Source organism: Cibotium barometz, chromosome 19, assembly GCF_041138505.1.
Source record: "Cibotium barometz isolate CiBa-2024 chromosome 19, ASM4113850v1, whole genome shotgun sequence".
Taxonomy (NCBI): domain Eukaryota; kingdom Viridiplantae; phylum Streptophyta; class Polypodiopsida; order Cyatheales; family Cibotiaceae; genus Cibotium; species Cibotium barometz.
In genome coordinates, this window is record NC_141064.1 from 56577820 (window position 1) to 56590393 (window position 12574).

Consider the following 12574-nt stretch of genomic DNA (forward strand, 5'->3'; position numbering starts at 1 on the left):
CGTAGCTGTAACGGTCTTCCGTGTTGGTAAAAATCTAGCCATTTTTGTCAAGTGATCCATCACAATCCAAATGGAATTGTAGCCTTGACGTGTTCTTGGTAATCTGGTAATAAAATCCATGGAAATACTTTCCCATTTGTTACTTGGGATTTGCAAAGGATGCAACGTCCCAGCTTGTCTAAAGCGTTCAGCTTTATTTGCTTGACAAATCTGACACTTGAGCACATAATGTTCTACATACCCTTTCATCTTTGGCCAATAAAAGTTGTGTTTTACTACAGCTAAGTCCTGTGTACCCCAGGGTGTTCAGTAGAAGGAGCGTTGTGACACTCCTTAAGAATCTTGGACCTAACGTTTGGGACCTGTGGTACACAATGTCATTACGGAATAGTAAATCATTCTGAATCATCCATTGGCTTCCCGTAGGCTGAATGGTAGGCTGCTCAGTCACGCAGTCTTGGTTAATCAATGAGCTCCCGTCGTGGATCCTCTGCCAATATGGACCAAAATAACTATCAGTCGTACAAAGCTCTCTCAATGACTGAAATAAGTTAGTAGAAATCTCGGTGAACGACAAAGTATTCACCTCTTTGATTTGACTAAGCGCATCTGCTACATTATTCATGAACCCCTTTCGATAACGGATTTCAAAATCAAAATCTTGCATTAACTAAGCCCATCGAGCGTTTCTTCCTCTCAAATCATTGGCATCACACATACTTGATTGACTGATGATCAGTCAATACCACAAACTTGGAGCCATATAAATAATGCCTCTAAACCTTGAGAGCGTGAATGACAGCATAAAGGTCCTTCTCAAGGGTTGGCCAACGAGATTTAGTGTCGTCTAGCTTTCGACTCTCAAAAGCAACAGGTCTACCATCTTGAAATAGAGCAGTCCCGATCGCATAGTCACTCGCGTTAGTCTCAAAAACATAAGGCCGGGTAGTGCTAAGGTAGGTGCTTCCTTGACTTTATCTTTCAAAAGTTTGAAGGCCATATCTAGATCGTTATTCCAAGTGATAGGCTGATTCGACTTACGTCCATGACCTTTCAACAAGTTGGTCATCGGTAGTGTGAGCTGAGAGTACTCCCTACATATTTCCGAAGAAAAACTACAAAACTGAGAAAAGAACGAAGTTGTCTCACTGTCTGCGGTATCGGCCAGGCCAAAACCTTCTGAATTCGGTCATAGTCGTTACGCATATGTCCTTTTTCTTCGCAGATGAAGCAACGTCCCTCCTCCTTGAGATTCAAAGCCTCGAGGAGACGGTTTTTCTTTGCTGGAGTCGAAGTACAATTCTTCGAAGGTTGGTCCGAAAACTTTCCTTCTGTCATACCACCATCAGCACGGAGAACTTTCTTTTGTGCTTGTTCTTCTGCTTGGTCACAGGTTTGGTTTTGGAAGAGAATGTAACATGCGTTGCGGAAGCGTGTTCATGATTAACGCTGAGCAAAGAAGATAACGCTAATCCTATGTTTAGCAAAGACACAAAAGAGAAGGAGAGAGACCTAATCTACTGTATATTGCCAATGATCTTGCTGATTCACAGCTTCATGATGCATACCAAAGATCCTTGCAATCCTCTACTTGCAATCGAACAAGAGAAGCTCTTGCTGATCCACCACTGTGTCCTTTCTGCCTTGCAGACTCTGACAAATGGATCCTCTTGTTCTTTGAATGATGATTCTAATGAATGCCTAATGATCCTATTTCTAGGAAAAAGGAATGAATTCGTAATCAAGTCGGTTTTGCCTATTTTTCCCACAAAACATTGTCCAAAAAGTCATATTTTGTGTCGAAACTATGCCCAAAAGGTGTCCCATTCATTGGGCTATGTCTTGGGCACTTCCGGGAGTTTGTAGGGCTGCAAAATCTGCTCTAAATCTGCCCCTGCATCTGCCCATATATTTGCTAATGAGAATATACATGTCTATGAGCATTGGGATGAACGGATGCACATGACATTCCCTCTTGCTAAGCTTGGAGCATTGGGGTAATCCATACTTCTTTGCTCCGATTCCGTTCTAGTCCAATTGAAGATTGCAGTTCATATCCATCGGCTCAATCCCCAAGCTCTCTTACTTGGTCTTCAAGTTCTCTGGCTTGGTCTTTGGATCTTCTGAAAACTCCTCTGAAACTGTCGAGATGATCTCATCCTTCTCCAAATAGGATTTGGAGAGATCCACCTCCTTGGGAACTATCGCGTTGACCTCATCCTCCTCCGAATAGGATTTGGAAAGATCCACTTGCTCGATCTTTGGTTCTGGTTCTGGTTCTGGTTCTGGTTTGGCTTCTGGCTCTAGCTTTGGCTTTGGCTTTGGTTCTGGTGCTTGCATGTGCATCCCGGGTAATGGCACCTTCTCGGAAACACCTCTTTCTGTGATCACGTCTCTCGAGAACTCTTGTCTTAGAAGCTCTCTTTTCGTTGGGTAAACGCTCTCGGTCATGGGCTGCTTCACAACCCTAGGTGATTCCTTCTTGGCCTTTGTTGATGTTGCCATGAATTGTGCCCATGTCTCCTTGAGCTGTGTCCATCTTTGCTCGTATAGATATGGGCCTTGACACGCCTCTTCTTGAAGCTCTTCTATGAGTTGTTGCCTAAACCTCGCTCCAACGATGGTTTGTTCATACTGAGCATAGCGTTCTTGTTCCCTTTTGTATCATTCATCTTCCCGTCCCCAACGACTCTGCAAAGTCTTGAGAAAGTCATTGTCCATTGCCTCTGAACTCATGATATTATTTTGCTGTTTTTTCTGTTGTAATCAGCCCAAAAACCCTAACTCTAGAGTTCTACATGTTTTCTAAACTCCCTAGGATCATGCTAGGCTGAAAACTAGACTTTCTAGCATTATACTATGCTGAAAATGAGCAAAAAGCTGATGCAAAAATGCAGATTTAATGCAAAAACGCAAACCCTAATCTTGCTCATAAACCCTAAAACGCAAACCCTAATTCAACATGCACCAAACATAAGCTAAGGGCTGTCCTAGGATAACCTAAACTCTGATAGCAATGTAACATGCGTTGCGGAAGCGTGTTCATGATTAACGCTAAGCAAAGAAGATAACGCTAATCCTATTTTTAGCAAAGACACAAAAGAGAAGGAGAGAGAGACCTAATCTACTGTATATTGCCAAAACATGCTATATATACTATGATCTTGTTGATTCACAGCTTCGTGATGCATACCAAAGATCCTTGCAACCCTCTACTTGCAATTGAACAAGAGAAGCTCCTGTTGATCCACCACTGTGTCCTTGCTGCCTTGCAGACTCTGACAAATGGATCCTCTTGTTCTTTGAATGATGATTCTAATGAATGCCTAATGATTCTATTTATAGGAAAAAGGAATGAATTCGTAATCAAGTCGGTTTTGCCTATTTTTCCCACAAAACATTGTCCAAAAAGTCATATTTTGTGTCGAAACTATGCCCAAAAGGTGTCCCAACCATTGGGCTATGTCTTGGGCACTTCTCGGAGCTTGTAGGGCTGCAAAATCTGCTCTTAATCTGTCCCTGAATTTGCCCATATATTTGCTAATGAGAATATACATGTCTATGAGCACAATAACTGACGTACCTGTCAAAGACAACTGGTTAGTTGCCTTTGGCTTGGGTCTTGTGTTGGTCTTTGCACCGTTTTGCTTCGGGCACTCGTTACGCATGTGTCCTTTTTCTTCGCAGATAAAACAACGTCCCTCCTTCTTGAGCTTCAAAGCCTTAAGGAGTCGTTTCTTCTTTGCTAGTGTCGAACTTGAATTCTTTGAAGGTTGGTCCGAAGACATTCCTTCAGTCATGTTAGCCATTGCATTGGTGCGGAGAACTTTCTTTTGTGCTTGTTCCCCTGCTCGGTAACGGGTTTAGACTTGGAAGAGACCATTGTATCATCATAGATACGAGCTGAATGAATGGCCTCGTCCAAAGTTTTGCATTTGTTATTTTTAACCTGTAAACGGTATTAGTCGGGTAAACCGGCTACGAAGAGCCCCAAAAGAGTAGTGGGATCCATCTTTGTAGCTTTCATCTGCAAGTCCCTAAACTTTTGGAGGTAGACCTCATAAGTAAGGTGCTGCGAGGTACCGGGCAACAACATCATAATCATCCTCTTTCTTGAGGAATTCCTTCTTGAAGATGTCTTCAAATTGTGCCCAAGTCGTTGGCTTAGGGTTGAGTTCCTTCCACCAAAGCAAAGCTTTGCCTGAGAGGAAACCTGCTGCTAACTAGATCTTTTTTTGCTGATTGGAGATCTCTTGGGCTGTTCGGGACTTGGAGGTTGGGGAGAAGGTCCATCACGGTTGGACAGCCACCTTGCATATTAGCATATTAGTTGCAGCCTCTTCTTCATTTTTTTCCCACCCACCCTCCCTTCACAAGACCAAAGTAACCCCCCCGAGATGGCAGACTTGCTTGAGATGGCTGAGAAGCACGTGAAGATCTCTACTCTCTCCACATTCCCGGTGGATCGACAATTGGACAAGAACAACCGCGGCATATGGAAGGTAATCATTATTGTTGGTGTTCCACGGCCATAGTTGGAGGATGGGGAGCTTTTACCCTCTACTCAGAAAGAACGGGAGGCTCAGGCGCAGTTGTGGGATTGTGTCAATGCCCGTGTGCGTTCTTTCATCTTTCTTAATTGCACACCACAGGTGATTAATCATATAAAACATATGACGTTGGCCAGAGGGATTTGGCAGCATTTGGCTTCGCCGATGCGGAAGCAAATGAAAAGTTGCAGGCTCTTCAGCAGCAGGAGGTTCTTCAGGCTGGGAAGGAGATATTTTCAAAGGACATGGTCATCACTTTGTTGTCTTATCTGACGTCTTAGTACTCAGCTTTCTACTCCTCTTTGATCATGAGTGGTAGGCTCAGGACCATCACATGGGAGGAGCTTGTGCCTATGGTCTTGGACCAAGAAGAGCGTTTTACGAACCCTCCACAGGGTGGAGGTTCTGAGGCCTTGATTGGCCAGTGGTCGCAAGGCCGCAGTAAGGGCAAAGGGAAGTCTTCACAGGAGAAGTCTTCCGAGCAAGAGCCTGACGTGGATCGTGATGCCTTGAAGTCAAAGTGGACCTGTAACAATTGTAGTGAGAAAGGTCACTATTAGAGGAAATGTCCTAAGCGGAGCACCGAGCAGGGTGCAGATTCCTCAGCAGTAACCATGAAGACTCCGGCTTTTGTGCACTTGGAGATTATGGGCACCGGCGTTTCATCTTCTTCGAGCAGGGAGGCGGTTGGACTCACCGCTAGGAACACTCAGGACTGGATTCTAGACAGTGGTGCTTCCAAGCACATGACTCCTTCTCGAGAGTTATTACAGGATCTTTGGAGGCACGCAGGTCACATCCTGATTGGTGACGAGTCCACTATCCCTATTCACAGTGAGGGCAGGTTAGATCGTTTTTGATGGCAGAGGGGGGAAGCATTCCTCCCAGGTTCTTTTTGTCCCATCTCTTGGTTTTCATTTGTTGTCAGTGCATGAGGTTTGCAAGACTGGTGTACGGGTGGAGTTTGAGGAGCATTTTGTTGCTCTCCGGGACAAAGTGATATGCCAGGTTGTATGGAAAGGCGGAGTGGAGAATGGGATTTGCAAACTCTTAGCACTCTCTCTTACAGGTTCTCAATTAGGTGATGTGTGGCAATTTCGTCATGACCACTTGAATGTGGATACGTTGTGGCAACAGGTTTTCCAGGACCAGATGGTGGCAGCTGGCAGGAACACTCCAGTTCTTGCGTTCGTCAGTCTCAGAGGAGCCTTTATAGGTGAACTATGCTTTGACGTCTCGTATCAGTCGGGACAAAGAGCCTCCTCCAGTTGAGGAAGCTCTTTCCCAAGGGACTTGTAGGATAGCCAAGCAAGTGGCAGACGGTGACTTGCAGCAGGAGGTGGATGTTGGTTTACAAGTTCCGGAAGGTCTTGTATGGTCTTCAGCAGGTTGCCAGGTTCCCAGGACTTGGCGTACCAAAGTTACAGTTGATGATCCTTGTGAGTAGGTTGATGCCTCTTTGTTTTGGAAGCAGTTTAGTTCATTGATTTGGTTGCTGAACACCAGATTGGACTTGAGCTTCCCGGTGGAGCTGTTGAGCTCATTTCTGCGGACGCCTTTGAAGACTCATTGGGATGCAGGATTGCGGATCTTGCGGTTTCTGCAGCATACGAAGGATCTTGGACTCTTCTATGATACTAGAGGGGGAACGACGGATGGAGTCAGACTCCATGACTCAGATTGGGGAGGAGATCCAGACACGAGAAGATTTACATCAGGCTATGGTTTTACCCTCGGCTCAGGAGCTGTTTCATGGAGCAGCAAGAGGCAGCCAACTATTGCCTTGTCATCTATAGAGGTAGAGTACCGGGCTGCTTGTGTTGCTGCTTGCGAGGTGGTGCGATTGTAGAGGTTACTTGGCGAGATTCGGTTTCCGCAGGAGGAGCCCATGGTCATCCAGAGTCACTTTGTTCGTTAGAAGATTTTTGCTGATGACATCTTGCTAGAGTTTTGTTCGACGGAGGACAATGCGGCTAACCTCTTCACGAAGTCTTTACGCCGACCAGCAGCCCAGGGCCATATATCCTGTCCCCCACACTCCATAGTCATTGGGTATTGTACCGGATCTTGTATATAGAGCAGAGTTCATACAGCTTCTCTCTCTCTCTCTCTCTCTCTCTCTCTCTCTCTCTCTCTCTCTTCTGTGTTTGCTCTTCTTCACACAGTCCTGCGTTTTCAGGCTGGTGGTTCTCTTGCGTTTGCTCATCTTCATCGTGGTGTCTTGCTACAGTTGTTTTTCTCATATCCGCTGCGTATTCCGACAGGAAGGTAGTGGAGCTATCATCTACTCAAAGATCTTTTATTTTTCTCACTTTATCTTGCCCTTGGATGCAAATCCTTGGTCTATTGTTAGGGAAATGTATTCTAGAGTAGGATATTGAGTTGATTTGAGTGATTGTGTGTGTTATTTGTCTTTTACCAAGATAAGCTTAATTTAGGCATTAATCTTTATACTTGTTGCAACTTGTTTTTGAAAAATGAGTGCAAAATCAAGGCATTGGAGTGTTGCTAAGCATCACTATCATGTCAAAAAACCCAAAACATCAAGAAAAACCCTGAAAAATTCAAAATCTTCAAAAAATTGTGCTTTTTGCTTACTTGAATTTTTGGATCGTCGTTGACCAGGATCCGGATTGTTCAGCTTTCGGATCATCAGTCCAAAAACCAGATCGTTGACTAGAGTTAAAAGTGGCTAATGAGGGACTGTTAGTGGTGAATGATCTTCATTGCAGTTCCTACTCTCGACCTATCATCAGAGACCTGGTCTCCAGGTACTAGTTAGAGATGGGAGATCATCAGCAACAGTGCTACTTGGCATATATGGCGGGCCCGATGCAGTGAGGCCATTGAGGGCATTCTCATTCCCTAGCTAAAGGCATCCGCTCCATTCGGATTGATATCATTCATACCCTCTGCGACGAGTAGAGGAAGCTTCAAGGAAGGTTTGGATCGCATGCGTAAGCGGCTAGAGGCTTTTGTGCCACATGGCACTAGGGATTTCTCTTTGAACGGGACAGCGAGATAACTTGGCATTATAGGTGTCTTGTATGAGGTAGTTCCTCTCAGAGAGTGGCCAGCCATGGAAAGGGAACACCCCCCCCCCCTCCCCCCTCCCCTCTCCCCCTTTTCCCTTCTCTTTCCGGTTTTTTCTTCACCTCTTTTGAGGGTTCTGAGAATGTACATGTAGCATCTTGCTGATTTTAACTAATGAACTATCTTTTTCTTTAAAAAAAAAAGTATGAGTTATGATGCACTTGCTATATTTCTAGCTCACTAGTGTTTGTTTTTTACACTACCTCAGATCATGTCCGCATAGTCCCTTTGTATTTTCTCTTGGATGAATTGATCTTGAGTTCTTGAATCTTTGGTTCCCGTAGGAATCACAAGATTGTTTTCTGTTAGATGATGCTAGCATTGTTGTAATGAACTGGACTTTGGTCCTTTAGATAGTGGTGTGTATCATACACTTGCAAGCACTATTTGTGGGATACCTTTGTGGTGTAAATTCTAGAGTGAAGTAGTAGGCTATCTCTTGATGGACCATGGAATTTCTCTAACTACCCAATCTATGTATGAGAAGTCTCGAATACAGATGCACACTAGTCTTGCACCTGATCACAAATTACTTAGTGCTCTGAAGATACCATGGGATGCTCTTTGTGCTCTTCTTTTGTAGACGAGCAAGAAATAAAAGGCTTTGTTTTGTACCATGAAAGGACTCTTTCTGCTTTCAAAGGCATGATGAGATATTGATCTTTGGGTATTCGCTTAAAGTGCTTAATCTTTTCTTGAGAAGCTGTTGCAAATCATGTAACTCTACATTTACTATTTGGTAATCAAATGTATTATTTACATTTTTGAAGTAAAAGTTTGCTCATGAGTACTTTAATGCGGGTGACCATAAGTAATTTAGCAAACCATGGTTTGGGAATAATTAAGTTTGCTTGTTATGCTAGCACATTAAGGGAATAATTAAGTTTGCTTGTTATGCTAGCACATTAAGTTGGCCCCTTAGTTAATTAATGTTTATTCCATGTATGAAATGACTAACTCGTGTACTTGTTGCAAGACTTCTATGTTGTTATGGCAAGATACAAGTTTTAAGATTCATCCAAGGGTCACAAGTGACCCATGGGATATTAATTTGTTCTCAAGTACATGATGTGTACTTGTGTATCGGCAAATAAATTTGTCCACACACCACAAGTAACAGACTCAGTGATGCTTGACCCTAGGGAGAGTGCGTGATGAGGCACATTTGCCAAGAGAGCAGTGGATCAATTGGAACCACTGTGCTATTAATACGGTTTAGAACCCTTTGCTTATAAGATTTAAAGTTGGAAACCCTTAGTTCATTAAGGACATTTGATGTATATTCCTAAAGGTTGAAATGGTCATTTAATGTAAAGCATTGAGAATGGGGGATTATTCAATACATTGTGCCAAGCACCAGGAGGATGCAGATACTTGTGATAACTTCCTTTGCCTAGGAGTTGAGAAGCTTCTTTTCTCTTGCAAACTCGACCCTCCCACCTCTTGACGACTTGGGGGGGTGTATGTCACGCAGCACTGTGAGCTGCTTTTGCATGCAATTTCTTCAGCACTAATCAATAAATGGTTGAGAGTGAACTTGACCCCCTTGCTGAGACCTTAAAGTCTCGATCTCTTTGTCTACTTGTTTTTTCTGCTGCATGAAGTACACCCATGTTTTGTTGGAATCATAGTGCACAGCTAATACGTAGTTGTGCTCCCTATGTATGATCTCAAGTAACATCCCTTGCTATATAAGGTGAGCCTTTATTGTGCCTTTCATGCATTCTTCATAAACATTTCAAGGTGTGGACGCCCAACAACGAAGCTATCTGCTTGTAGGATTTGAAGACTATTATACCTGAGACGGCTTTGCCTCTGAAACAAAATCTCTGTTGTGGGGTCTTGCTTTGCTGCAAGTGCATGGGACGACTTGTGGTGGTTGAGTTCACCTGTGATGGTTCATGGCCAACTCAATCATGAGGGGGTTTATGCGTCATTTTCCTCGAGCGTAGGTTAATTCAATTCAGCTTAGTTTTTAAAAAAAACCAAAGGCACGCTGAAGATGCCTCATTGTCAACCCCATCAAGGACTCAATTCTCACCCACCTAGCATCATTCTAGGTATGCCTTTGGCTGCTTCAACATTCATGAGGGTTTTTTGAGAAATCAGGTGTCCTAAGTGCTAAATATCAATACAGCAGGCCCCGCTACAAGACTGCTACTTTGGCATTGGGTGTCATGAGGTCAATTTCCGCCGGTGGCCCTCCATTGTTGATATTGTTAGTTGTAGACCTTGAATCTATATATCCTGTACGAGGAGGAAGCTGGTCATTGCCGCATGGAGCTTTGGTTTGCTGCTGATGGAAAGAGCGCAAGACTTCTTTAGTTTAGCTTGCATTCTGTGTTGATTTCAAAGACGATTCCTCTAAAATTGAACATTAGGCATGGCTTGATGTCAGTGCCCTAAGTGATTTGATGTTACATGTATATTTGTTGTGGTTTGCAGATGTTCTTTTTGGGCGGGAGGCTTATATTTGGTCCGGACGTGCGCTCATTGCTCTTGACAGTCGTCTTAATTCTGGTTCCTACTGCAATTTTTTTCCAATATGTGGCAAGGGACCTTCTGGACAAGCTGCCAGAACACTTGGGGATGATGGTTATAGCTGTGGCTGGTGCACTGATAGTTTTTGTAAGCCTTCTAGTTCTTTATCTGATGTGGAGGTTAGCTGCTTGGTATCAGTTGTCTAGAGCTGCACAGGGGTTTGTTGCACAGCACATTATTTTCCAAAGCTGATGTACATATGTTTAGACAGGTTCTACTTTTTTTGCTTCTCACGTCGGGCAGAGATCCAGGTATCATTCCACGCAATAAACACCCTCCAGAACCTGAGGAGGATTATGACATCAGCAACTTTCAAGCTGACGGTATGGGAGGGCTGACTCCACGTCTGAGGCTGCCCCGAACCAAAGATGTGATTGTGAATGGTGTTGCAGTAAAGATCAAATACTGTGATACCTGCATGCTGTATAGGCCCCCTCGATGTTCCCACTGTTCCATCTGCAATAATTGTGTTGAACGATTTGATCATCATTGCCCTTGGGTGGGACAATGCATAGGACGGGTAAGCTTCCCTCAGCTCAAATATGATTTTTATCTTATTCATAAGGTTTGGAAGATTTATTAATCAAGGCTGATTTCTTGTATGTCTGTCAGATATAAATAGGCTCCCTACTGCTGTGGTTGGGCCTACATCCAACCAGGATGAACCTGAAGAATGTTATTTCCCTCATTTTAAGTGTGCTTACGCATGGGGCCTGGGCGGCTTGTCTGTATCTACTCTTGGAAACTTGTCCAATTGTATAGTTGAAAGCAAGTGCGATCTTGGGGAGATGATCACTTGATGATAATATCATAGTAACTCAACCCGTTACCCTATGGAGAAATGTGACTGTTTGGAAACCTGCATAAACCTCATGGGGTAAGGCAGCAAATTCTGTGAGGATGGTCTCGTGTAGAATCAACAGTTTGCTTCTATTTAAGCCTTTCAGCATCGTGATCAGAAACTTCTCAATCTTAGCCCTCCTTTTTGTCAAGATCAGGCCCCCAAGAAGGTGCCCCAGACATAGCTGCAAGACAAACCAGAGTGAAAGCTAGGCTCTTACCTGTGGGTTTTGATAATGAGCTTTTAAACATTGCCTTTCCATGTGTGCCAAAGAGCCATACCTCTTACTTAGGCAAACTTTTGTAACACAGTTGACCCAAACGATCTTAATATTGCAATTAAAATTAAGAAAATAAGCTACACATTATGCAGAAGTAGCATGGATATACTCCCTCAATAAAGTTGGAGCTCCCCTTCTCCTTGTGCAGCAGCACGTCCCCCTCATGAGCCCTTTGCACACCCTTCTTGTAAGGTCTTCATAGACCTAACCAAGGATTATTTGACTTAGAACCATACAGGATTAGGGTTAGACCCCCCACACACCTCAGAAACCCTAACAAGAGTGTTGTAGACCCGGCATCGTATGCATCACATAACCGCAATGACCACCTAACCATAACTTTAGTGCCTTGAACCACTCCCAAGCCTTTGGCTCGATAGCCCGAGCGTGCCATGCCCTGATGAACCCCACCTGGCATCCCATACCACTAGGCCAAGCCACACGCTCATAGCTCCATGGCCTTGAGGTCTTGCATGCCCTTGGCAGCTCTCCTTTCTGCCGTGTGGATACCTCTAATAACTCATAAGTGCCCCCAAGGTCACTTACATAGCAATAACCCAGCTATTGTTGGTCCTTGCTTTATTAGGCTTTAGCTATAACTAGCCCCTTGCTATAATTTATCGACCCATGGCGAATTTAGACCTCATCCTGCGAGCGCCCTTAGCTTACGTGTGAACCCTCCATGTCCCCATGCCTTGCTAAGCCTTAACCCTTATCCTGGGGCAACCCCAAACCTATTCTTGGGTTAGCACATGCCCCTAACCTTGGGTTACCCTAACCCTAGGTTGGTCGAGACGTAACATTATCTCCCCCCTCTATTAGATTCATGTCCTCGTGAATCCATAAGGAGACACACCGATTCTTTGGATCCTAACAATCACTCATAACATCTACTCAAGTTTCTTAGCTCTTACGTAAGCCAGCATGAAACTCCTCTTGTAGACCTTGCTACAAAGATCCAACTGCATACTCCCAGTACAATCCAACCCTCCTCTAAGAGTTGAAAGATTCACTATAATCCAACTCCAATCCAAATCGAGGATTGGCCTCTTATGTTTTTCTTGCTGTCTAAGTTGCTCTGAGACTTATTGTCCATACTATCTTTACGTTTTTGAGTACCCTTACCCAGTTGGGATGAAGATTGTTGTTGCGGCTGGGTTTTGAGACTTGGTTGGACTTGCTTTGGCTTGCGTTCTTGCAGCATCATTTCTTGGTTCTAAGCCAGAGTCAAAGCTCGGTCATAAGACTGAGGTTGGAAGTTTCGTACGG

The 12574-nt window shown here is 44.0% G+C and overlaps 1 protein-coding gene across 1 annotated transcript in view; it reads left to right on the plus strand.

The window, feature by feature from the left end:
- The window catches only part of LOC147628771 (putative protein S-acyltransferase 7), a 40297-nt gene that overhangs the window by 4272 nt on the left and 23451 nt on the right, over positions 1 to 12574 (plus strand). The window contains exons 2-3 of the mRNA XM_086814008.1: positions 10089 to 10271; positions 10396 to 10704. Of these exons, the coding sequence (XP_086670134.1) occupies positions 10089 to 10271; positions 10396 to 10704 (492 nt within the window). The remainder of the gene's footprint in view (positions 1 to 10088; positions 10272 to 10395; positions 10705 to 12574) is intronic.